The 26,691-nt window shown below is 40.6% G+C and overlaps 1 protein-coding gene across 5 annotated transcripts in view; it reads right to left on the bottom strand.

The window, feature by feature from the left end:
• The window catches only part of ttc16 (tetratricopeptide repeat domain 16), a 38,160-nt gene extending 14,091 nt beyond the window's left edge, over positions 1-24,069 (bottom strand). The window contains exons 1-10 of one of the 5 annotated variants that reach the window (XM_087998379.1): positions 23,779-24,069; positions 19,328-19,425; positions 17,748-17,929; positions 17,383-17,473; positions 16,840-16,983; positions 11,876-11,976; positions 10,736-10,865; positions 8,081-8,295; positions 4,870-5,117; positions 1,012-1,153 (exon numbers count right to left, since the gene is read on the bottom strand). In XM_087998379.1, the coding sequence (XP_087854505.1) occupies positions 1,012-1,153; positions 4,870-5,117; positions 8,081-8,295; positions 10,736-10,865; positions 11,876-11,976; positions 16,840-16,983; positions 17,383-17,473; positions 17,748-17,929; positions 19,328-19,405 (1,331 nt within the window). In that variant the 5' untranslated portion in view covers positions 19,406-19,425; positions 23,779-24,069. Of the gene's footprint in view, positions 1-1,011; positions 1,154-4,869; positions 5,118-8,080; positions 8,296-10,735; positions 10,866-11,875; positions 11,977-16,839; positions 16,984-17,382; positions 17,474-17,747; positions 17,930-19,327; positions 19,426-23,646; positions 23,750-23,778 lie in introns of those variants that run through there. The other 4 variants (XM_087998378.1, XM_087998375.1, XM_087998380.1 and 1 more) reach the window with 4 other exon arrangements.
• Between the last annotated feature and the right edge of the window lie 2,622 nt (positions 24,070-26,691).

Genomic DNA, 26,691 nt, shown 5'->3' with positions numbered 1-26,691 from the left:
AGGTTATGCTTAAGTTATACTAGTGAGACTGCTTCTGGAGTACTACGTACAGTATAAGTCACCTTATTTAAGGAAGGATATAAATGGGTTGATTGCAGTTGAGAGAAGTTTTATTGGACTAATAGCTGGAATGGGCAGGAATAGCTGGAATTGTTTTATGAGGAAAGGTTGGACAGGCTGGGCTTATATCTGCTCGAGTTTAGAAAAGTAAGAGGCAACTCGATAGAAATATGCAAATACCTGAGTAAGGCAGGGCAGATGTGGAGAACACATTTCTTCTTCTAGAAGAATTTAGAATTAAGGATCATTGTTTAAAAATTGGGAATTGCCCATTTAAAACAAAGATTAGACAGATGTTTTTTTCTCTGAAGGTTGTAAGTCTTTGCAACTCTCTAAAAAGATGTGGACACAGAAGATTTGAATATTTTTAAGGCAGAGGGAGGCAGATTTTGTTAAACAAGGGATTGAAACATTATCAAAGAAAGGTGGATTTGAGGTTATAATCAGATCCATCATGATGTTATTGAATAGCAGAGCAGGCTCGAAAGCTACTCGGCCTCCTCCTGTTCCTGATGTTCCTATTGAGATGGGACTGTAGGACTGCAGCTTCTGAGAGGCCAGGTTACTGTCACTCCCCATGGCAAAGCCTGCCCATAGTTCAAAAAAAGAAAAGTTTTGAACGGCTCCTGAAACCCATTTCATTTGCTACTGCTACTAGATGTGATTACTACTGCTGAAATGTGGTTTGTAATATAGCACTGTTTTCCACTCCAGATCACTGCACAATCTGACACTTTACCTTGGAATCTGAATTTGGTAAATTCAGAGAAAGGCAAAACAAAAACGAAAAAGACTACAATAAAGAAAAAGGTGTTTTCCTGAGGTAACTTCCAACACAGAAGTAGATACACACAGCGTGTAGATTGAGATTGTGCCTTGTTGTGACTACAATCTAATCACTATATGCACAGAAGGGAGATTCATCATTTGTTGAAGGGAAAAAGGAAATACCCATTCTGGTGTTCCATAAGGCCTTTCTCATTGTTTATCGCAGCAATACGGATTTGAATACGCCAGTCCTTAGGGTCCAGCTCATGAGCTTGCTCATAGTCTAACAGTGCAAAGTCCAGATTACACTGCTTGAGGAAACAATCTGAATGAACAGCAAACCAGGCATTTCATTAAGAAAAATCATTCAACATCATTAAATAACATTCACACTGATATCACTATGTTTATAAAGACAGTGAGAGTCTTTTTCCTAGCATGATGACATCTGCTTGTACGAGGGGGCATAGCTGCAAATTGAGGGGTGATAGATTTAAGTTGAAACTTTATTGCTGGAACAGCACAGCAGGTCAGGCAGCATCCAGGGAACAGGAGATTCGACGTTTCGGGCACAGGCCCTTCTTCAGGAAACTATGATACTAACCATAGAATGCTCCTGAGCAAGGAAGGTATCAGAGGAATGACAATTAGAAAGAGAAGTCATCTGAGGTAGTTTCAAAACATTTTCCGTATGCCTCCCCCCCCCTCCCCCCCCCCCCACCCCACCAACTCCCTTCCCCTCCAAGATCACCTTTAAATCCTCTCACCAAACTTACTCGTCTCTTTACCTTCCTTCTGAGGTGGACTAAAAGCAGCTTCAGGAGGAAGGTGACAAGATCAGATTAAATATAATGTTGACAAAAGTGAGACATTACATTTTGGGAGAAGGAAGAAGAACAGAAAATAAATATAGACTAAATGGTAAAAGTTATAAAATGGCAAGAGTTGATATAAGGTTTCAAATACAGTTTTCTGGAAGTTGAATATGTTATGATATCATGCGTTTAAAAAAGTGTATAGAGGACAAATGCAGAACGGTAATAATTCTAAACAAATTATTGGCTATAATGCCTTTCTCTAAGCAAACCCCAGCTTCCATATTTTTGTTAACTCCTCCAGCCTGACAACCATCTGAGATTTCTGAAAATCTCTAATTCTGTCCTCTCGTGCAATCATAATTGCCCCATTGTTAGTGACTGCACCCCCATTTGCTTTGGTCCTAAGATCTTGGAGGGGAAGGGAGTTGGTGGGGGTGGGGGGGGGAGGCATACGGAAAATGTTTTGAAACTACCTCAGATGACTTCTCTTTCTAATTGTCATTCCTCTGATACCTTCCTTGCTCAGGAGCATTCTATGGTTAGTATCATAGTTTCCTGAAGAAGGGCCTGTGCCTGAAACGTCGAATCTCCTGTTCCCTGGATGCTGCCTGACCTGCTGTGCTGTTCCAGCAATAAAGTTTCAACTTTGTGATCCAGCATCTGCAGACCTCACTTTCTCCTCGGGTGATAGATTTAAGATAGATGTCAGAGACAGGTTCTTTACTCAGAGAGTGGTAAGGGTGTGGAATGCCCTGCCTGCCAATTTAGTTAACTCAGCCACACTAGGGGCATTTAAACAGTTCTTGTATAAGCACATGGATGACAATGCTATAGTGTAGGGTGATGGGCTGAGATTAGTTCACAGGTCGTCGCAACATCTAGGGCTGAAGAGCCTGTTCTGCGTTGTATTGTTCTATGTTCTATTCTGTTCAAGGACATCACAACAACAAATTTATGGAGCTGATAATTTAACCTAATGATATTTCCCAAGGTACTTCTGAGGAGAATTGTGTAAAACCAAGAAAGACAACAAGCCACATAAGGAGATATCAAGGTCAACAATATAGGGATTTAGGAAGAGTCTTAAAGGAGAAAAGCCAGGTGGAGAGGCAGAGAGATGTGAGGAGAGAATTTCAGATCTTAGGACCAAAGCAAATGGGGGTGCAGTCACTAACAATGGGGCAATTATGATTGCACGAGAGGACAGAATTAGAGATTTTCAGAAATCTCAGATGGTTATCAGGCTGGAGGAGTTAACAAAAATATGGAAGCTGGGGTTTGCTTAGAGAAAGGCATTATAGCCAATAATTTGTTTAGAATTATTACCGTTCTGCATTTGTCCTCTATACACTTTTTTAAACGCATGATATCATAACATATTCAACTTCCAGAAAACTGTATTTGAAACCTTATATCAACTCTTGCCATTTTATAACTTTTACCATTTAGTCTATATTTATTTTCTGTTCTTCTTCCTTCTCCCAAAATGTAATGTCTCACTTTTGTCAACATTATATTTAATCTGATCTTGTCACCTTCCTCCTGAAGCTGCTTTTAGTCCACCTCAGAAGGAAGGTAAAGAGACGAGTAAGTTTGGTGAGAGGATTTAAAGGTGATCTTGGAGGGGAAGGGAGTTGGTGGTGGGGGGGGGGGGGGGGGGGAGGCATACGGAAAATGTTTTGAAACTACCTCAGATGACTTCTCTTTCTAATTGTCATGCCTCTGATACCTTCCTTGCTCAGGAGCATTCTATGGTTAGTATCATGGGGAGTTGGGATCACTGCCAATTTCATCCAGTGTGGGACAGTATTCTAGCAGTATTCGAACCTAGAGTGTGGGTGGGTGAGGTGGGATTAAGGGGCTTGGCACACAATTGCAGCAACAGGCACAAACCAGGACCCAATGCTATACCAAGATGGTTAATGGTAACATGAACTGATGGGGCAAGAATAAGGCCACACTTTTATGGAAAAGACTGCCTTCAAGTTTTATTTGCAGATAGCAAGTTAATAAACTTCTTTACTGTGTGAAAGAACGCACTCTGTAAATAAAACAAATCTGACACACCCATTCTTATGGAAAACTGATAAAAGTACATCTGTGGGACCAATTTAAATCCATAATCTAATCTTGAGATTCAGATGATTAGAGTTTATTGGCAGTTCATATTAGCATTTGTGTCTCTTTATTGAATTTGCTGTTATCATCAAATTTCAATTATTTAATGTTTAATTATTACCTTCATAGAAAGGCGACTTTATAGAAGTTTATAACATAATGAAGGGTATGGATAGTTAATGGTAGTTGGCTTTTCACTAGGATGGGGGATTTCAAGACCAGTGGGACACACATTTAATGTGAGAGGAGAGAGAATTAAAAAAGACGTGATGGGCAAACTTTTTACACAAGAGGGTGGTTCACGTGTGGAATGAACTTCCTAAAAACAGGCTGGATGTGGGTACAACTACAACTTTCTAAAGACATTTGGATAAGTACATGACTAGGAAAGGTTTGGAGAAATATGGGCCAGGAGCAGACAGGTGGGATTAGTTTAAATTGGGATTATGATTGGACCAATCATAATCTAGTTTCGTGCTGTATGACTCTATGACACAATGTGCAAATACTCACAGAACACTTTAAAATTAAGTATAGAACACATTCTAAATATTGCAATGCTACAAAAATTCAATATACTATTATCTATATGAGCCAAATGCAAAGGACTGTTAGGAGTAACAGGAACATGTTTGGATGGATTTTTAATTGCTTAAATGAGGTTCATTAAATGTTTTGCATTCCATTCATTTTAGATCTCCTAATATTTAGTAATAAAAGTAATTAGGTGGTAGTGCAATATATTTCATTTTGATTTTTGTGTATGGTAGTTATTGCTATTTTTTTACAGCCTTACAACTAAATTAATTTCATCTGCGTAGAAACAGACTTTGAGATAAACAAACTGGCATTGTCTTCAGAAAACGTTAAAATGATTGAAAGTAACAAACTAACATTTTGACAAAATGGAATTTGGTCTCTGCTATTTGTGAGACTCACCAGTGGAAACAGTACTCTCCTTACAATAGGCTGACAAATCAAGAGTTTGATCTTTAACGTAACTCTGCTTCTTATTTAGTGTATGCTGAAACAGTTAATGAAATCTGTGCAGTTGCAGATCCCTGCAAACAATACTCTTCCTTAGAGCAAGTGTCATCATCCTTACCCCCTCGGTTGATGTACAGCCCCTTTTGCTGCTTTTCTCCCCTAATACACAGGTTTAAGAGAGTAATCGCCTCTTCAAAAAACCCTTTGTGGTAGCAGTGCACTGCAAAGTCATTGTATGTTAGAAGGAGTTGTTTCTGAGTCTCCAGGTAGATATCACTCTCCTTTGTCTTACTTAATTTGTCCAAGATGAAGAGGTAGTCATCAATAGCAGCATTAAAATTCTTGAATTTCCTATACAGGGTTCCCCTGAGGTTTGAAAGCAGAATAGAATTAAGAATGAGAAAATGCAAAAGACAGATTTTAAGAAAAATAACAATATGGAATGAGACTGTTGATTATAACGTACAAAATGTAAAAAGTTTTGAATTAGATTCCAGATCCCAACCAACATTAGTGTAATGTTTATTGAAAATGGAAAGGAGAGAGAAATTCAAGAAAATTACAATCATTGCAGAAGTGGTACTGAGCAAATTGTTGGAGCTGCAAACCAAAAGTTCTCACTCTTGATGGACTTCAGCCTAGGGCCTTAAAAGACGTGGCTAGTGAAACATTGATGCATTAGTTTTAATTCTCCAATATTCTTTAGAATCTGTGAATGTTGCATTCAACTGGAAAATAATGAAAGCAACTTCTTTAGCTCAAAGGAAAAAAATAAAAATTAAGATTGTTAGCATTATGCCTGTCTTAGATAAGATTTTAGGAACTGTTACTAAAGACTTTATAGTCTGGCACTTCGAAAAGTTCAAGGTGATCAGGCAGAGTCAACGTGATTCTGTGAAAGAGAAACCATGTTTGGCCAATTTATTGGAGGTTCTTGAATATGTACCGTGTGCTGGTGATAAAGGGAAGCAACAAATGTACTGTGCTTAGTTTTCCAGATGGGATTTAATAAGGTACCGTGTCAAAGATTAGCAAGAAAAGCTCATTGTGTATGGGGTAGCATATTGGTTTGGATAGAAAATTGGCTAGCTAAAGGTAGAGCAGTGGTCATGTCTCTAGCTTAGTAATCCAGGGTCCCAGCTTAATGTTCTGGATAATATGGGTTTGAGCAATTCTCACTGGTGAGGCAGGTTCAAGGGGCTGAGTGGCCTGCTTCTTCTTGTAATTTGTGTGTTCATATAAATTTATACATTGATAATTTCCAGTAATTAAGGGAATCCATAAGCACAGATATTGGATGCAATTGATGTTGGCTTAGTGGAGTAGGAACTGTTGTACCAAAGGTTGGATTTCAACTGAGAATTTATGGAAATCATAACTTTGTTCCGAAGACATTAATATTAGACATCCCAAGTTAAAACACTGTTGGATCCAAAATTCAGAGCTAAGGATATTAATTTTCTAACATTGAATTTTATGTTCAATTCTTGAAATAAATGTATTATTGGAATTATTTTGATGGCCCAGGAGAATTTCCTAGGAGTAATTTTCACCAACAATCTGTCTTAGTCTATCCACGTTGATGTTATCGTCGAGAAAACACACCAACACCTCTACTTCCTCTGAAGGCAAAGGAAATTTGACATGTCCACAATGACTCTTACCAATTTCTACAGATGCACCATAGAAAACATCCTATCCGGATGCTTCACAGCTTGGTATTGCAACTGCTCTTCGCAAGACCACGAGAAATTACAGAGAGCTGTGAAAGCAGCCTAGTCCATCACAGAAACTAGCCTTCCTACGCTGTCTACATTTCCTGCTGCCTCAGGAAAGCAACTCCTCCCACCCCTGTTATACTCTCTTCCAACCTCTTCCATTGAGCAGAAGATATAAAGGTTTGAGAAGTATCAACAGATTCAAGAATGGTTTCTTCCCCACTGTTACAAGTCTTATGAACAGACCTCTTTTATATTAGAGTTGATCTTTCTCTACAGCTGTAACACAGCATTTTATTCTATCACCCCGAGGACTTACGTAAGATGTGAGTTGGCTCTGTAGCACACAAATCAATATTGTTCAATGTACATGTGACAATAATAAATCAAATCAAAAATCAAAATATATACTGATCAATGATTCACTGTGTCAGTTAGGTTAGCTGGTTCAATTCCTGATGTGTGTTATGAGCTGGGCTGTGTATGGGTGCTGCAGGGAGCACTCACCATTTACTTCAAATTCCCTCTGAACTAGGAATGGTTCTCATTCTTGATCACTATTCCCTGACACAATTTGAAACTATCTTTGTCAAAGTTTGGGAAGGACTGAAGAGTCATTGTTAGCAACCTCTCAGTGTCAAGTAGACTGCTCACGTAGACTGAGACGGCTCCCACAGTGACTTCGCTAAGGATTGTAGACATATTCCTAAGTGAGAGAAACTAGAAACTATGGGGGAACAAAGATAGTTGACAGTCCAATTACGCAGACCATTTAGCACTAGGAGATGGGTACAAGGAGTTCATCTCCTGATTCTCCAAATTCTGTTCATTATTTTGGACCATCAGAAGTGTGATTTAATGCTTGCCATTTGCCTGGATAAGTACAGCTTCACAAAACTTAAGAGGCGTGCTTGGTCAAATCCACCTACGACCTTTAACAGTCACTCCCTCACCACAGACACTCAACGGTAATGATGTGTATCACCTACAAGGTCACATGCAGCAACTCAATTTGGCTCCCTTGATAGCAGCTTTCAGACTCAGGACTGTTACTATCTGAACAGAAAAAGGGCAGCAGGATGGTGAGAAAACACACCTGCAAGATTCCCTCCAAGCCATGCACTATCCTGATTAGGAACTATGTGCCCATTCTATTATAGTTATTGCATCAAAATCCTCAAACTCCCTTTTTAACAGTTCTGAGGCTGTACTGGCATTGCAGCAGTTCAGGAAGGCAGTTCATCACTACCTTCTCCAGAGCATATCCGTAGGGATTGACAATCAGAGGGCTAGCCAGGGATACTCACATCCCATGAATGAATAAGGAAAGATAAAATATAAATGTAGAAGAGGAAATATGATTTACTGGCCTGAATAGGAATGTTTAATATCTATGTTGTTTATTTTCCCATGACAAGTATAAAGTATATTCTGATGTATTTCTTCCTAATTTCATTGATCAATGGTCTGGGTTATATATATTTTTAGCGTTAAAACATCAAACCTCATTAACCTTTTATGACACATTTATGAATTTATACTCTGAACACATGATTGAATAAACAAACTTATTGCTTTAACTGACTCCTTGCATGCTATTGATGGTTGTACCTGAAGACAAAATAGTCTACTTTATTGGGGTTATTGTCGATAGCTTCATTGATGTTGTCCAGTGCACTCTTTAAGTTGCCAATCAGGGATTTGTTAATCGCTCGCATCTTTGCTTCTTCAGCTCTACTCACCAGAGTAGCCATTAGTGATAACGCCTCCTGATGGGTCGGATCCAAAGCCAGGGCACTACTAACATCTTGATAACAATTAGCTATCTGTTGTCAGGCAGATTAGGAAAAAAAATCACATTTCATATGAATGAAACAATAAACGTAATCCAGAGGTAACAAGTGTTAAAAAAAACTCTGGCCATGATGAACACATGGAGTTTCAAAAAAACAGGAGTAGACTATTCAGCCCATCGAGCCTGTTCCACTTTTCAACGTGATCACGGCTGAACAGCATCTTAACTCTTTCTACCTGCCTTGGCTCCATATTCCTTAATAGAATTTAAATTCCGTCAATTAAAGCAAAATAAAATGTTAGCTTCATTAACAATGATCATGAAATTTCTGGATTGTTGTAAAAAAAATTCTTGGAGAGCAGAGAAACACAGTTCTCCTTACCCAGTCTGGCCAACACACGACATGAGTCCAGACCTACAGTAAGTTATCGGCTCCTCACTGCCCTCTGAAATGGTCCAGCCAAGCCACCTAGTCATAGCAAGCTAGCATAGAAAAATCATCCACTGTGGGTGTACCATTGAAGTACATGGACTGTGGTGGCTGAGAATTAGCTCATGGTTATATTCTCATGGGCAATCAGGAGCAGGCGATAAATGCTGCTGTCACCGGTGATGGCTGTGCCCCAAAACAAATATATAAAAAATAGCTTTGGTTAGCAAGTTTTTATCAATCTCAGATTTGAAGTGATTAGTCAAACTAGCATCTATCTTTTTTCTCTCCAGAGATGCATTGTGTGAAGAAATAGTTTCTAACTCATGGGAAACAGATGAAAATGATAGGAAACATGAATATATTGAGGAGTAGCAAAGATTATACACTCTACATAGTATGACACTATAATACAATGAATTCCATATTTGCACCTGCTCATCAATTTGCTAAAGCTACAGAATTTTGAAAATTAGAAAAGAAATCATTCCAAAATCAAATAAGAAATGTGATTCAAGGAGTTTACTAGTGTCACATTTGTGATATACCACTTTTCCTACTTGATTTTCCATATGTATAAAGTTCAAAATAATTTTATCCCTTTATTGTTAATGTGAAGTTGTTGCATCTTAAATATTAAAAAGGAAGCTATCCAATAATTCATTGCTCTCTTTCTTCATTTATGGCAACATTAAAGAGGATCTTTTACTTTCTCAACTGTGATTTTTCTCTGCCTGTTTGTGTTGGTAACTGAGAAGCTAAGTAAGTGACCTACTTGCAGGATAGGAACTGCACAACACTGCCGAGGAACTGCACAACACTGACAAGACACAACATTTCTTTGATTACCTCCACTTTAACTTGAAGGAGCTGTGAGGCCTTTGTTAGTCTATCACCTCAGGATTGCAGCTGTGACTAATTTAAGAGTGTGGTAGTGGACATTCCCCTCTCCTCCCGATGATTAATGTCAGATTAAAGCACACATCTGACACCATTTGTGTCATGATTAAGGTCATCTGGTCAGAGACCTCCAGGTGCCCCTTCTTGCATAACAACACACTTTCCTCTAAGAAAAACCACCACAGTCTGTCCAATCTCTCTTCATAACTGAAACTCTGCAGCCCAGGCAACATCCTGGTAAATTTCCTCTGCACCCTCTCTAGTGCAATTACATCCCTCACATCCCTCCTATAATGTGGATTCCATGGGGCGGGGTGGGGTTGCAGTGTTGCTGAGGGCATCCATTCCCACTGTTGTACCGCTCGCTTGACCACAGAGTGCCTCATAGGATGGGGGAGTCCACTGGGAGGATGCTAGGATTGATCTGCTTCACTGCCCATGCAGCAGCAGGGGCAATGACCCCTTCACTCTCCCCATGAATATGCTGATGGGGCGGGAAGGGGTCCTTAATTGGCCAATTGAAATTCTGGCCCCCATTTTGACATCATCTCAAATCATGACTAAAACAATGACCAGCCTGCAGAGACTATAGGCAATTGACAAAAGGACCAGAAGCAACATAAGGACAGAGTGTAATGAGTGAGTAGGATTTGGAATGCACCGTCTGATTCGGTGGTGGTTACAGAGTTAATACTGGCCTTCAAAATGAAATTGGATAAATAATTAAAGGGGAAAACATTGCAGAGATATAAAGAAGAGTGGGGAATAGAACTAACTGAACTATTTGAAAGAGCCAGAAAATGACCTCCTTCTGTCCTGTAGCATTTTATGGTTCTGTATGATTTGATTTTAACTCTTTTTTTTCTAAAACCTACAGTCATTTTTTGCTTTCCTCCTGTTTAATGTGTTCATTATGCACTGGGCTTTTTGGAGGAACAAAATAGATCACACAAAACCTAAAAACAGTTTGTCTACACAAATGATTGTTTTGGTTGTAATTTTTAATGCAAAGCTGCACCGAATGTACTAAACCCTAAAACAACCTCTGTAACTACTTTTTGCAGAGAGGTGAAGGTAAGAAACATAAAAGGACACCAAGACTAACGACATTAAACTTTAAGATGTAGCGCACTATATTTACTTGGTTAAAATGATCGTGCAGTCTGGCACGAAGAATATAGAGCTCAGGATTGGTCTTTACATTCTCAAGTTGTTCGTTGACCAGTTGAAGAGAATCTTCAAGTCTTCCCAATGCAATCAAGGCCTCAACACTGGGAAACAAAGGATATAATGTTTTACTCTGTTCATTGACATTATACATGTTTGTATTTCCAATGGATGAGCACACAAACCCTACGTGTGATAGCCCCACAAATAAACAGCTTGCCACTATGGTTCAGGCCTACCATCAAGCAGCAGTCGCTTCAACGAGATATTGAAACTGTATCTCAGCATGATCTGAAAATCTGCACCTGGAAATCGAGGGGCAGCCCTGCCCCAAATGGAAAACTTCTGCCTTTGCACTTGAATTCCTGGTGCATCTATCCTTTATGTTAATTGGGTAGTCACACACACACACACATTTCCTAATATCCTGGCCCTGCTTTATGAATTCTAGACTAAACTCTATGGTCTCACAGAGTCATTATTCAGTTTTCTGAAGCAATTGGGAGCAAGTCTTTGAAAGATGGATCATGTGTCCTGAATTTAAGGTTAGGCATTGATTTGAAGCTCTCTTCTTTCGTGGCAAGTATAGGAGAAATCAGGTGATGGGTTCTGAAATTTGTTTACTGCGAAAGCCCAGTATTGTGTTTCTAAAGCTCAGTGTCAAGTCACATGCCAAGTCTATGGTCTCTGCTTTCAAGGTAGTTATGCTGGAACACATATTTGGCTGCAACGTTTCTTTAAAGTACCTTATTACTATAATCCTCATCTGCACAGAAGGTAAAATGTTATCCATTCATTTACAGAACCCCAACTAACATCACACTTCTCTACATGATTAACTATTCTTACTGAAACGTGAAACAATAGATTTCTTGATATGACAAAAGGTCATGACATGCTTAATACTGAATAACATAGTAGTATCTAAACCTGGGAAACATAAAACAATTCATTGCACGAGCTTTATGCTGGTTGAAGGCATTATGGTGGTCAGTCTTTATACTATGTCCAGACAACAATGGTAGTATCTTAGTTTTGGTCACATTGTCTGCTTGTGATGAAGCAGGGACACCCTGAGTATGATTTCTGGAGGAAAATACACATGATGAATCACCTTCGCATGTGGTAATGATGATTTTCAAGTTGCATCTCCGAAGCTTGCACAAAAACCTCTAAGGCATCCATATATAATTTCATTTCAAAAAGACTTTGACCCTGCAGTAAAAAAGACAATCAGAACTAGGCAAGATTATTAGAACAAATTTCCAATGGTGAAAACCTCATACAGTAACATGGAAAGAAAGTCCTAAATCTTGTTTTACAATTTACATCTTTATTCTTTCATTTGTTTCCCATCCTGAATTACCCTTGACCTGAGAGGCTTGCATGTCCAGCTAAGAGTCAACCATTTCCGTCACATGTAGGTCAGATGGAGTAAAGATGGCAGGTTTTACCTTTAAAGGACAATACTGAACTGCATTGATTTTTACCAGTGCTTACTGTCATGGTCACCATCAGTGATACAAGCTTAACATTGCAGATTTTATTAACTAAATTCAAATTTCACCAGCTGCCATGATGGAATTTGAAACCATGTCCCCAAGACAAGACACCTGGCTCATTGGGTTACTAGCCCAGCAACATTACCACTCCACCATCATCTCCCATGTCCTAGTAGGTGCCACAGCCCCAGAGGGCAAATGTGCTGCTCTCTGATTAGACAAGGACAGCTAGTGGTAAGGGATGAGGTCGAGAAGGCAGGGCTTCGTGGTGACCATAAGACCACTAGACATAGGAGTGGAAGTAAGGCCATTCGGCCCATCGAGTCCACTCCACCATTCAATCATGGCTGATGGGATTTTCAACTCCACTTACCCGCATTCTCCCCGAAGCCCTTAATTCCTTGTGACATCAAGAATTTATCAATCTCTGCCTTGAAGACATTTAGCGTCCCGGACTCCACTGCACTCCACGGCAATAAATTCTACAGACCCACCACTCTCTGGCTGAAGAAATGTCTCCGCATTTCTGTTCTGAATTTACCCCCTCTAATTCTAAGGCTGTGTCCATGGGTCCTATTCTCCTCGCCTAACAGAAACAATTTCCTTCCGTCCACCCTTTCCAAGCCATGTATTATCTTGTAAGTTTCTATTAGATCTCCCCTTAATCTTCTAAACTCCAATGAATACAATCCCAGGATCCTCAGCCGTTCCTCATATGTTAGACCTACCATTCCAGGGATCACCCATGTGAATCTCCGCTGGACATGCTCCAGTGCCAGTATGTCCTTCCTGAGGTGTGGGGACCAAAACCGGACACAGTACTCCAAATGGGGCCTAACCAGAACTTTATGAGGTCTCAGTAGCACAACAGTGCTTTTATATTCCAACCCTCTTGAGATAAATGACAACATTGCATTCGCTTTCTTAATCATGGATTCAACCTGCATGTTTACCTTTAGAGAATCCTCGACTAGCACTCCCAGATCCCTTTGTACTTTGGCTTTATGAATTTTCTCACCGTTTAGAAAGTAGTCCATGCTTGTATTCTTTTTTCGAAAGACCTTGCATTTGCTCACATTGAATTCCATCAGCCATTTCCTGGACCACTCTCCCAAACTGTCTAGATCCTTCCGCAGCCTCCCCACTTCCTCAGTACTACCTGCCTGTACACCTAACTTCATACCATTGGCAAACTTCGCTAGAATGCCCCCAGTCCCTTCATCCAGATCATTAATATATAACGTGAACAGCTGCGGCCCCAACACTGAACCCTGCGGGACACCGCTTGTCACCGGCTGCCATTCCAAAAAAGAACCTTTTATCCCAACTCTCTGCCATCTGTCAGACAGCCAATCCTCAATCCATGCCAGTAGCTCACCTCGAACACCATGGGCCCTCACCTTACTCAGCAGCCTCCCGTGTGGCACCTTATCAAAGGCCTTTTGGAAGTCTAGATAGACCACATCCACTGGGTTTCCCTGGTCTAACCTACTTGTCACCTCTTCAAAGAATTCCAACAGGTTTGTCAGGCACAACCTCCCCTTACTAAATCCATGTTGACTTGTTCTAATCCGACCCTGCTCTTCCAAGAATTTAGAAAACTCATTCTTAATGATGGATTCTAGAATTTTACCAACAACCGAGGTTAGGCTAATTGGCCTATAATTTTCCATCTTTTGTCTTATCTTTTCTTGAACAAGGGGGTTACAACAGCGATCTTCCAATCATCCGGGACTTTCCCTGACTCCAGTGACTTTTGAAAGATCTCAACCAACGCCTCCGCTATTTCCTCAACCATCTCCCTCAGAACTCTAGGATGTAGCCCATCAGGGCCAGGAGATTTATCAATTTTAATATCTTTTAGCTTTTCTAGCAATTTCTCTTTTGTAACGGCAACCATACTCAACTCAGCCCCCTGACTCCCTTTAATTGTTGGGATATTACTCACGTCTTCCACTGTGAAGACTGACGCAAAGTACTTATTAAGTTCTCCAGCTATTTCCTTATCTCCCGTCACTAGCCTTCCAGCATCAGTTTGAAGTGGCCCAATGTCTACTTTTGCCTGTCATTTGTTTCTTATGTATTGAAAGAAACTTTTACTATCATTTCTAATATTGCCGGCTAGCCTACTATTTGATCCTCTCCTTCCTTATTTCTCTCTTTGTTATCCTCTGTTTGTTTTTTGTAACCTTCCCAATCTTCTGATTTTCCAGTGCTCTTGGCCACTTTATAGGATCTCTCTTTTTCTTTAATACATTTCCTGACTTCCTTTGTCAGCCATGGCTGTCTAATTCCTCCCCGGATAATCTATCTTTTCTTGGGGATGAACCTCTGTACAGTGTCCTCAATTATACCCACAAACTCCTGTCATTTTTGATCTACTGTCTTCCCCGCTAGGCTCTGCTTCCAGTCTATTTTCATCAATTCCTCTCTCATGCCCTCATAATTACCTTTATTTAACTGTAACACCATTACATCCGATTTTGCCTTCTCTCTTTCAAACTGCAGACTGAACTCTACCATATTATGATCGCTGCTTCCTAAGTGTTCCCTTACTTTAACATTTGTTATAAAGTCTGGCTCATTACATAGCACTAGGTCCAGAATAGCCTGCTCCCTTGTGGGCTCCATGACAAGTTGTTCCAAAAAGCCATCCTGTAAGCATTCCATGAATTCCCTTTCTTTGGATCCACTGGCAACATTATTTACCCAGTCCACCTGCATATTGAAGTCTCCCATGATCACCGTGACCTTGCCCTTCTGACATGCCTTCTCTATTTCCCGGTACATGTTGCGCCCCTGGTTCTGACCACTGTTAGGAGGTTTGTACATAACTCCTACTATGGTTATTTTTTCCTTTGTGGTTCCTCAATTCCACCCACACAGACTCCACATCATCCGACGTTATGTCATTCAGTGCCATAGATTTAATTTTGTTCTTAACTAACAATGCAACCCCGCCTTTTTTGTTCGTTTTCCTGTCTTTTAGATAAGTTGAAAATCCTTGGATGTTTAACTGCCAGTCCTGACCCCCCTGCAACCACGTCTCTGTGATGCCTACCACATCATAATCATTCACGATGATCTGTGCAGTTAGTTCATCTGCTTTGTTACGAATGCTACGAGCATTCAGGTAAAGTGCCTTAATGCTAACTTTCTTATCAACAGAGATATTGGAAGTCATAAGATGTCCTAAGTTATCCTTCCTTTTTGCTGCATTCCCAGTCTGCCTTAAGTTTAAATCGACCTGCACACATGCTATCCTCCTGCTTATCTTTCCATTTAACTCCATATTCCCTGTCGCGTTCACTTTCCCTTCCCCCCAACTCAGAAGTTTAAAGTCCTACCGACCACCCTATTTATCCTCTTCGCTAGAACATTGGTACCTGATCGGTTTAGGTGGAGACCGTCCCAACGGTACAGATCCCCCCCGGTTCCAAAACTGATGCCAATGCCCCATGAAGTGGAATCCCTCTTTCCCACACCAATCCCTTAGCCACATGTTTACTTCCCTAATTTTCTTATCCCTATGCCAATTGGCACATGGCTCGGGCAGTAATCCGGAGATTATGACCCTTGAGGACCTGTACTTCAATTTCCTTCCTAGTGCTCGATAATCCCCAAACAGGTCCTCCACCCTAGCTTTGCCTATGTTGTTAGTCCCAACGTAGACCACAACACCTGGATCCTCCCCCTCCCGCTCCAATATCTTTTCAAGCTGGTCGGAGATGTCCCGCACCCTGGCACCGGGTAGGCAACACACCATGCGAGACTCCCGATCCAGCTTGCAAAGGATACTATCTGTCCCCCTAATTATAGAATCCCCTATAACAGCTACTTGTCTTTTTGCTCCCCCCTCTTGAATGGCCTTCTGCACCATGGTGCCGTGGTCAGCTGGCTCATCCTGTCCAGTGTGGGAATCACTGAAGAAGAAAATTGTTGAAGAAGCTCAGCAGGTCTGGCCGGATCTTTGGGGAGATAGAGAGAGAGAGCAGAATTGTGAATCCAGTGGCACTTCTTCAGAATTTGAAACTGTGCTGTTGGTGTTATTCCGCATAGCAAACCAGCCATCCAGCTAACTGAGCTAACCAACTCACCGACTGCACTGTAACCCCATCCACTAAAGAAATGTTCATTTTATTTTGTCTTAAAGACGAGGATTTTCATTTCAATACACAATCTGCAGCTTGAATAGAGACATTTGACACAGCTTCTAAGAATAAACTAATTTGAAAGCTGAAAAAAAAGTAAAAATTGGTTTTCAATATATTAACATTACAGAAACAGGACAACCTGAGCATGTGCTCTGTGCTTCATATGTGTAGCCTCCTAACTGATTTCATTTAATCCCATCATTTTATCTTTCTAGTTGTTTCTCACTTATGTACTGTATTCTCATGTATTTGCCTCAAGTATTCTATGTTGTAGTGAGTTCCACGGTCTAAGTAAAGATGAGTAATCTCTGAGTAAAGATGTTTCTACTGAGTAGTTTATTGAAATTGGATGGGTAGGATTAAATAAAACCTGAATGAGAATACTAAGTGAAACAAACTAAAATAAGGATGGATGGTCATACCTGGATGTACAGGGTGAGTGCTATCTGTGATCGCAGGTCTTCATCTGAGGGATCCAAAGAACTGGCCATTCTGTAGTTGACAATAGAAGACTGGAAATCGCCAATTTGGAGATATGCCTCAGCCCTTCTCAAATAAAACTCTTTCTGCATTGAGCAAGACATTTCAAAAATCAGATTCCAAGATACAAATAATAAGTAGCATTGCATACAGCTCATGACAGACGTTTTTTCAGTTAAGCTTTTAAGTAATCATTATTTTTAATAGTACTAACACGTGCTGGTAAATCTAACTGAATTGGTAAAAGGAAAATCAGTCAAATTCTGGTACTCTCTAAGGAACCACGTTATCCAGTTTCAACTGCTTTCTTTCCAGGAGTTTGTTACTCTATGGCAAATGAAAAGGTTTCTTCTCACCATTGAACTGCATCATCTGTCACTGTCTTCATAAACTGGATCAAAGAGCCACTTAGATCAACATCCCCATTGCCTCAGGCAGGATTTATAATCTCACCACTCCCTCCCCCGCCCCTGAAATATTCTTACCATCTGAGGGTTTAGTGCAATCGCTTTACTAAACGAAATCACAGCTTCCTCCAGATCCCCAAGCTGAAGAAAATGGTTTCCTTTTAGACAACTGTAAACACAAAATATATTCGTTACATGCATATCCAATCTATAGGATCTTATGTATTCAGCTCAACTGTCCACCGTTCGCCATTTGCCAAAAAAAAAACACTTTTTATTCATCTAGTGTCTTTCAGGTGTCAAAATAGAGAATGTTTGACAAACTCATGAGATCTGGCAGCATTTCTAGTCTATTACATCTGTTTTTCAGAAATGGAAAAATATTCCTTACAGACCTCATTAAAGCTTTTATTAGAGATGGCCACAGCTATTATGGTACTCACTGTTCTTTAGCCCGATCATTTATTATGATTGAAACTGTATCATTTTTCTCAACAATATCATCCAGGTGAAAAATCCCACTGGATCCGAAGAAATTTTGTCGGGCTTTCTCTGTAGCTGCTTCCAGTTGTTCCTCAGATAAAGCTGTGGGAAACACATCAATTTCTGGCATTAAATCATCAACCTGTGGAACAAAAACATTTTACTGTCAAGAGAGTTGGGCAAGTCCAGTTGGTAGAATGTTGACCGGGTATGATTGTACCAATCTTTGGGAACTGAAACAATTGATGAGGTATTGAATTTAAAGACTGTATTATTTATTTTAATTTTGAATTTGTGATTGTGGACTGAAAGGTGAAATGGATTGTTTAAAAAAAACAAGGAATGTGAACAGTATTGCAGCACATTTTAGAAGGAAGTTACCTGAAGTTTACTTTAAGTGCTGTGGGGAATTCTAGTTGCAGATGAACTGAAGCCAACTCATATACAGAGGGAGATCTGGTTGGCAACAAGTAGCTTTTTGGCCTGGGGAATGCCGATGGTTCCTAGGTATCAGAACAGCTTGTCAGTATGAATGTTAGGGTTCGATGCCATCGGACCTTTGGAAAGGAAGGAGCTGTCCTTCTCTTTGCTGTAAACACACTTAAAGCCTGAAGAAAGACAGCTTATTTCCCTTCATCAATTGCTGCAAGCTGTAGCCCTTAAGCAATAAGTCAAAGATTTCAAGTGTGAACCAGTCACTCAAGCTATATGTAGCATCTCAGTATTCATGGTGGACAGGGACAACTGAACAGCTTTCCCAGTTTTTTCTCCACACCATGGCACATATGCTTTTCTTTTAATCTCTCCCCCTATATGTCTATAAATATATGTATGTAGAGAAAGTTTTATAAGGAGTTCAGAATTAAACTGGTAGAGATATCTGTTGATATCATTGTTGATTGTGTCTAGAATCTATATATTTGTAATAAATAGTAATCATTGTTAACTACAGGAGTCCCTTCTCTGCATTTTGTAAACCATGGTCCAAAAGACAGGTAATTTGGGGAGTTTCACATACTGTTATAAAATATTTACTTTTTGTGATGACTTGGAGAATAATGGGGCTTGATTTCCAGTCTCTACCCAGTGAGGTGTGTTGTGGGTGCACTCGCTCAAAAACAAGTCAAGGGCTTACCAGCAACTACTCATTGTGTTGAATACTGTTAAAACATACAAGCTCAGAGAAATCTCAGCAACGGAACAGAAAGCTGTTGGCACATACAGAACATTACCTTGTTGCTAGTTATGGTGTTGTTTGCTTCATTAGAGAAGAAACAAAATGGAAGTAACTGCTGTCCTGAAGTTCCTCTTCAGGTTTCCTTGCAGTTAGTTCTGAGGGCATTGGTGAAAGCAAGCTATACACTGCCTCAGAACAACAGGTGATGCATAACAAAGTTACAGAATATTTTCAGCAATTCAAACTTTGAGGTGACCATGTTGTGGAGCTAAGCATGATTGTATAAATTGACGTATGTCTGATTGCATAGATTGTTGAGTGCAATGTAATTTGCTAAACATTTAAAAGCTTTATTTTTCTTACCTTAATCAAACTCTGGGACTGATGTTCTTCCCTTTGTTTTGGCTCCTCCGATTCTTCCATGATTACATTATTCTCCATTAGGTATTCTGTGACTTGTCCTTTGTTGGATAGGAGATTTATGAAAATTAGCTACTATCTAACTTATAGTAATAAAAAAAAGTCTGTTGTTTGAAAAAAAATCCAAAAGTTCCTGATTTCATTTCTCAATGGCCTAAGTTTGTTGTTATGATTGTACTTTCTTGTTCTGGATTTCTTCACCAGAGGAAATACCTCAGTAATTTCGCTGTTAAGACTTGTGTTCAAGTCCACAGTGAGCTTTGACCAGATTTCTAATTTTGCAAGACGCTGTAGTTGGTACAAGATTTGATTCATTTGTCTGTGCTAATCACCTATTAGAATGCAGCACTAATGGAAATTTCTAAATTCTATCAATATAATTTAATTTTCCACATTAAAACTTCTCTATTTCTATTCTATAAGTAGTAAGAAAGTTAGTGCAAATATAAGAGGTTGAAGATGTTTGAAAGGTTGTTATGCAAATATCTTTTAAATGAAATGTGTTTAATCATAACACATAAACTCACAGTCCTAATATATGTCACAGGAATTAAACAAAATGCCTTTCTGTTTCTGTTTCTATCTATTGAATTTTGCCATAGTGGTTGGAATTTGGGTCAGCTAGGAGCTGGAACTCACAGCTAGTGAAATGGGCCAGTCGTAATGGGTGATTTTAAGAAGGATATTGCCAGTGGTCCCCAAGTCAACTTTGTGCTAAGTTTTTGTAGAAGTATGAAAGCTGAGAAAAATCTAACTTGTCTTTAAGGTGCATTAAAAATCTTATCTACTTAGATAAAACACGTTTGTGGATCATGCTGGCATAGTTTAATCAATATGTTCTTAATTTAGGAAAAAAGCATTTTTTTTATTCATGCCTAGATTTGGACTTTGCAACATAAGCATTTATTGCCAATTCTAAATGTTCTGTGGAAATCTGTGAATGGGGTAGCTTCTTGAGTTCAGTTCTGAAGAAGAGTTATTGGATTCGAAATGTTGACACTTTTTCTCTTCACAAATGCTGTAAAACCTGCTGAGTTTCTCAAGCAATTTCTGTTTTTATTTCAGATCACCAGCCTCTGCAGATTCTTCCTTTTATTTAAGTACTTTTGAAGTGTAGTCACTGTTATAATTTAAGAAATGCACACCCAGAAACCTTGTAACTTTGTGTCTTAAGAACTACTAGCTAAGCTAAGAATGCTTGATGGAGGGTGGGGTTTCCCTTGTAGAGATCCTGGCTGACAGCCAAGCCATAATCTATCATCACTGAAACAAGTAACCTGTTTAGTATAATATTGCTACTTGCACAATTTTGTTTTGCATAAGTTAGTTGCTGCAGTTCCAAAATTTATTAAACCATCACTGGCTCCAAGGTACTCTTGGACATTCTGAGGCTGTGGGTTGCCGTAACATTGTGGTTATGTTACACGACTAACTTGTCAGAGGCCTGAACTGATATTACGTGAGTGTAATTTTAAGACTCCAGCATTGTAACTGAGGAATCTAAATTCACTTTAATTACATGAAGCTAGTGTAGGTAATGGTGAACATGAAACTACCAAACTTGTTACATTTGTTATTTGCTCATGTTCTTTAGGGAAGTAAATCATTGTCTTTACCAATCTGGTCTATACATGACTCCAGATCAATAACAATATAGTTGACTCTTAACTGCCTGAGCAAGCACTTCGGTCTTCTCAAGAGGCTAAAATAAAACAAAGAACAGTGGATGCTGAAATAAAAACAGAAAATACTGGAGAAACTCAGCTGGTCTGGCAGCATCTTTGGAGAGAGAATCAGAGTTTATGTTAAGTTCAGTGTGACTTTTCTGTGGAACAAAACAGAAAATAGAATGATACTGGATTGGACCTGAAGCATTTCTCTCTTTACAGATGCTGCCAGACCTACAGAATTTCTCCAGCACTTTCTTTTTACTTCATTGGCTATGAAGCAATTTAAAACATCTAGTGATTTTGAAAAATTCACCAAATAAGTATTTTTACTTTCTGAGAGGACAAACAGTCCTTACTTTAAAGTCTCATCTGAAAGAATGTAGCACAGTCAGCAACTCAGATCAGAATTGTATGGAAATGTCAGCATACAGGTAATGGAAGCTTCAGACTGTGGTGCAGACACTTCAAGTTACACCCTTTTAGCTTCAGGGGCCAGAGCTACTCACTGAGCTGTTGGAGGACAGGATAATTCAATGGAAGTTTGGTGGACGTTTGAGGTCTAAAATTAAAATAGAATGTGCGAAAGAAACTCAGCAATCCTCGTAGCAGCTCTGGAGAGGGAAACAGTCACTTTTGAGTCCAATAAGACTATTTTGGAAGTGAAGGACCATGGAAAAGTGATGGATTTTATGCTTTACGAAAGAGGGGGAACAGCAATTGAACAGACAGTGAGGGTGTCCTAGAGCAAAAAAGTGTGATTGGCAGTAAAGAGGATTTAGGAGTAAGTGTTAACAGCAGAAAATTGGTCAACTTTACTGAGAGCATAACCAAATTAAATTGAGATAATTAAATTGTAGGACAGAAGACATGGTTTGAAATTGTTGAACTCAATGCTGAATTGTGAAGACTGTAGAAAGTACAGGGAAGGAGGTGCAGTTCTGTCTGCAGCTTGCATCCAGCTTGGTACATTGCAGCAGGACTAGGTCAGAAAAGCTGTCCCACTCACTCCACCCTCCCACTTTTTAACAGCATAAAACCCAACACCTTTATATTCCAGCCCCCTTCAGCTCCAGAAAAAAATCATGGATGGAGTCATTAGCAGTGCAAACAAAACCTGCACGGACCAATTGGTGGGAGAATTCGCTGACATAGAGTCATAGAGATGTCATAGAGATTCCTGAAGAAGGGCCTGTGCCCGAAACGTCGAATCTCCTGTTCCCTGGATGCTGCCTGACCTGCTGTGCTGTTCCAGCAATAAAGTTTCAACTTTGATCTGCAGCATCTGCAGACCTCACTTTCTCCTCATAGAGATGTACAGCATGGAAACAGACCCTTCGGTCCAAACCGTCCATGCTGACCAGATATCCCAACCCAATCTAGTCCCACCTGCCAGCACCCGGCCTATATCCCTCCAAACCCTTCCTATTCATATACCCATCCAAATGCCTTTTAAATGTTGCAATTGTACCAGCCTCCACCACTTCCTCTGGCAGCTCATTCCATACCCGTACCACCCTCTGCGCGAAAAAGTTGCCCCTTACATCTTGAAACTCTCCTCACTATGATCTGAAGTCCCCACCTGCTTCACAAAGACCACTATCATCCCAGTGCCAAAGAAAAATGATGCAGCATGCCTCAATGACTACCATCTGGTGGCTGTGACCTCTACAATTATGAAATGCTTTGGGACGTTAGTCATGGCTCACATCAGATCCAGCCTACCAGATGGTCTTGATCCTTTGCAATTCACCTACTGCCATCACAAGTCCATGACTCTGGCCCTGCACTTATCCCTGGACATCTTGATAACAAAGGTATTTACATCAGACTCCTACTTCTTGACTACAGCTCTGTCTTCAACACCATAATCCCAAATAAACTCATCTCCAAAATCTGAGATATAGGTTTCAGCTGCCCCTCCCTGCCCCGGAACTGGATCCTTGACTTCCTGACTCTTGGACTGCAATCAGTAAGGAAGGTGGCAACACCTCCTCCACGATAATCCTCAACACCACTGTGTACTCAGCCCCTCACTATACTCCTTATACACTTACAACTGTGTTGCCAAACTCTGCCACACCTCCATTTACAAGTTTGTTCATGACACCACTGTCGTAGACCAGATCTCAAACAACAACGAGGTAGAGTACAGGAAAGAGATAACAGTCCTTAGCAGCATAGTGTAAAAACAACAATCTCTCCACCAATGGTAGCAAAATGAAGGAGCTGGTCATTGACTTCAGGAAGTGGAGTAGAGGGCACACCTCTGTCTGCATCAATGGTACTGAGGTGGAGATAGTCGAGGGCGTTAAATTCCTGTAAATGATGATCACCAACAATCTGTCCTGGTCTACCCACGTCGAAGCTACGCTCAAGAAAACACAATGCCTCTACTTCCCCGGCAGTCTAAGGAAATTCAGCATGTCCATAAAGACTCATCAATTTTTATAGATAGACCATAGAAAGCATCTGTCTGGAGTTATGCACACAACCCAGTCCATCATGCAAACCAGTTTTCCGTCCATTGACTCCATTTATACTTCCTGCTGCCTTGGGAAAAAAGCAACCAACATAATCAAAGACCCCACCTACCCCACTGTACCCTCTTGCGTTGGGCAGAAGATATAAAAATCTGTACAGATTCAAGAGCAACTTCTTCCCCGCTATTATCAGACTTCTGAATAGACCTCCCAGATGTTAATGTTGATCTCTCTCTCTGTGTACCTTCTCTGCGGCTGTAACACTGTACTCTGCACTCTGTATTCCGCTACTGATGCACTTTGTATGGTACCATCTGTTTGTATTTCACGCAAAGCAGCACTTTCCACCGTCGCTCGTTACGTGATAATAATCAATCAACTCAAATGTCAGGCTGGAAGCGTTAACTCTGGATTCTCTTTTCGCGGGGTGATGCCAGGCGCTCTTACGGGATAAGCCAAGGTTACAGTGTATCAGCCACTTCCCCTCCCCGGCTCCTGAAGTTGCGACTTTTGCGGTTCAATCGTTGCTATGGTTACTTTGTGTCGATTCGCTCGGCGTCCCGTTGCTATAGGTAACCAACTCGAGGAGCCCTCCAATAGAAATGCTGTGCGGGAGGCGAAAAGTTAATCCATTTCAAAACATGACAATGCTGCAAACTCAAAGCAGAGTCAAGGCCTGAGGTTCTCTCCACACATTCTGCCTTCATCTCCTGAGTCTTCCCAGCGCTTTTTGTGTTTTTGTTTCAAATTTCCACATCCTGACTTTACATGTTTCCCAGCGCTATCGTGGTCTGAGGAATTTTAAATATATTGCAAATATATCCGTAGCAAATTAAATCGTAGAACAGTAAAATCAATATATTTTTTCCTGTTATTTTGGATGATGGTGAGTGTTAAAACTGTTTAAAGGGGCCACTGGGTCTACTTTTTTTACCCAGAGACGAACGTCCCTCTGCCATTTATTGCCGTCTCCAATCGGTTTATCGGCACACGATTCTACCTCTGAATGGTCAGAACTGCCATCGATCACAAACAGACCCCCCCCCCCCAACCAATGGAACTGTGATTGGTTAGACTGACCACGCAATTGACCAATCTTTGTGCAGGGCTGCCTATCACGGCGCCCTTCTCTGGACAAAGTTAAAAATCACGCAACAGTATAGTCCCGCAGGTTTTTGGCAGCGCTAGCTTTCGGAGTGCTGCCCCTTTACCAGGTGGTTGTTGCCTTCCCTGGAGAAAGTGTAAATATTGAAACCAACTAGCTGTTGTATGCGACTGGCTGGGGTATAAACTGGGAATCGCGCTGCTTTTTGTTAGGGTTGGCTCATTTGCACTCGAGCCACAGGTTCCTGATTTAAATCCAGCGCTGTAGCGCCCGATCATAAAATCAAGGTTGACCCTAGTGTGTAGTTTTGAAGGTCTAGATTAGAGTGGTACTGGAAAAGCACAGCAGGTCAGGCAGCACCCGAGAAGCAGGAAAATCGACGTTTCGGACGAAAGCCCTTTATCTGATGTCGAGCTCTATTCCTGGTTTCCAGCATCTGTAGTCCTTGTTTTAACCCTGTAATATTGAAGGTGCTGTGTCTTGGATGAGATGTTAAATACATATTAGACTTAAAAAAATCTCACAGCACCAGGTTATAGTCCAACAGGTTTATTTGGAAGCACTAGCTTTCAGAGTGCTGCTCCTTCATCAGGCAGCTGTGGAGCAGGACCATAAGACAGAATTTATAGCAAAAGATTACAGTATCATGCAACTAAAATTATGTAGAGTCATAGAGATGTATAGCACGGAAACAGACCCTTTGGTCCAACTTGTCCATGCAGCCCAGATATCCCAACCCAATCTAGTCCCACTTGCCAGTACCCGGCCAAGTCCCTCCAAACCCCTCCTATTCATACACCCATCCAGATGCCTTTTAAATGTTGCAATTGTACTAGCCTCCACCATTTCCTCTGGCAGCTTATTCCATACACGCACCACCCTCTGCATGAAAACGTTGCCCCTTAGGTCTCTTTTAGATCTTTTCCTTCTCACCCTAAACCTATGCCCTCTAGTTCTGGACTCCCCATCCATGCCCTTCATGATTTTACAAACCTCTATAAGATGACCTCTCAGCCTCCAATGCTCCAGGGAAAACTGTCCCAGCTTATTCAAACTCTCCCTATAGCTCAAATCCTCTGACACTGGCAACATCCTCATAAATCTTTACTGAACTCTTTCAAGTTTCACGACATCCTTCCTACCGGAATTGCATGCAATATTCCAAAAGTGGCCTAATCAACGTCATGTGCAGCCGCAACATGACGTCGCAACTCCTGTACTAAAGGCCTTCATCACTATCCTATCCACCTGCGACTCTACTTTCAAGGAGCTATGAGCCTGCACTCCAAAATCTCTTTGTTCAACAACAGTCCCTAGGACATTACCATTAAGTGTATAAGCCCCACTAAGATTTGCTTTCCCAAAATGCAGCACCTGGCATTTACGTAAATTAAAATCCATCTGCCACTCCTCAGCCCATCAGCCCATCTGATCAAGATCCCATAGTAATTGGAGGTAACCTTCTTCGCCCTCCACTACACCTCCAATTTTGGTGTCATCTGCAAACTCACTAACTATACCTCCTCTGTTCATATCCAAATCATTTATATAAATGATGAAAAGTAGTGGACCCAACACCAATCCCTATGGTACTCCACCAGTAACAGGCCTCCAGTTTGAAAAACAACCTCCACCGCCACCCTCTGACTTCTACCTTTGAGCCAGTTCTGTATCCAAATGGTTAGTTCTCCCTGTGTTCCATTAAATCTAGCCTTGCTAACCAGTCTCCCATGGGGAACCTTGTTGAACTCCTTATTGAAGTCCATATAAATCAAGTTCTTGAGACATGATTTGCCACGCACAAAGCCATGTTGGCTAGTCCTTGCCTTTCCAAATACATGTAATTTCTGTCCCTCAGGATTCCCACCAACAATTTGCCCACCACCGACCTCTAACTCACTTGTCTGTAGTTCCCTGGCTTGTCCTTACCACCTTTCTTAAATAGTTGAACAAACCTAGATTGCTGTTAAGTCTTTCATCTTTTAGAATGGGTTGCAGGTTTTGGTTCATTAATATGTAAATCTCAGAACTTCTTTTTAGTCACATTCTCGA

Source organism: Chiloscyllium plagiosum, unplaced genomic scaffold (genome assembly GCF_037043375.1).
Source record: "Chiloscyllium plagiosum isolate Xiang-an unplaced genomic scaffold, Cpla_swu_hap1 HiC_scaffold_21, whole genome shotgun sequence".
Taxonomy (NCBI): Eukaryota; Metazoa; Chordata; class Chondrichthyes; order Orectolobiformes; family Hemiscylliidae; genus Chiloscyllium; species Chiloscyllium plagiosum.
Note: the sequence above shows the minus strand (reverse complement) of the source record. Positions and strands in the feature narration are given on the sequence as shown.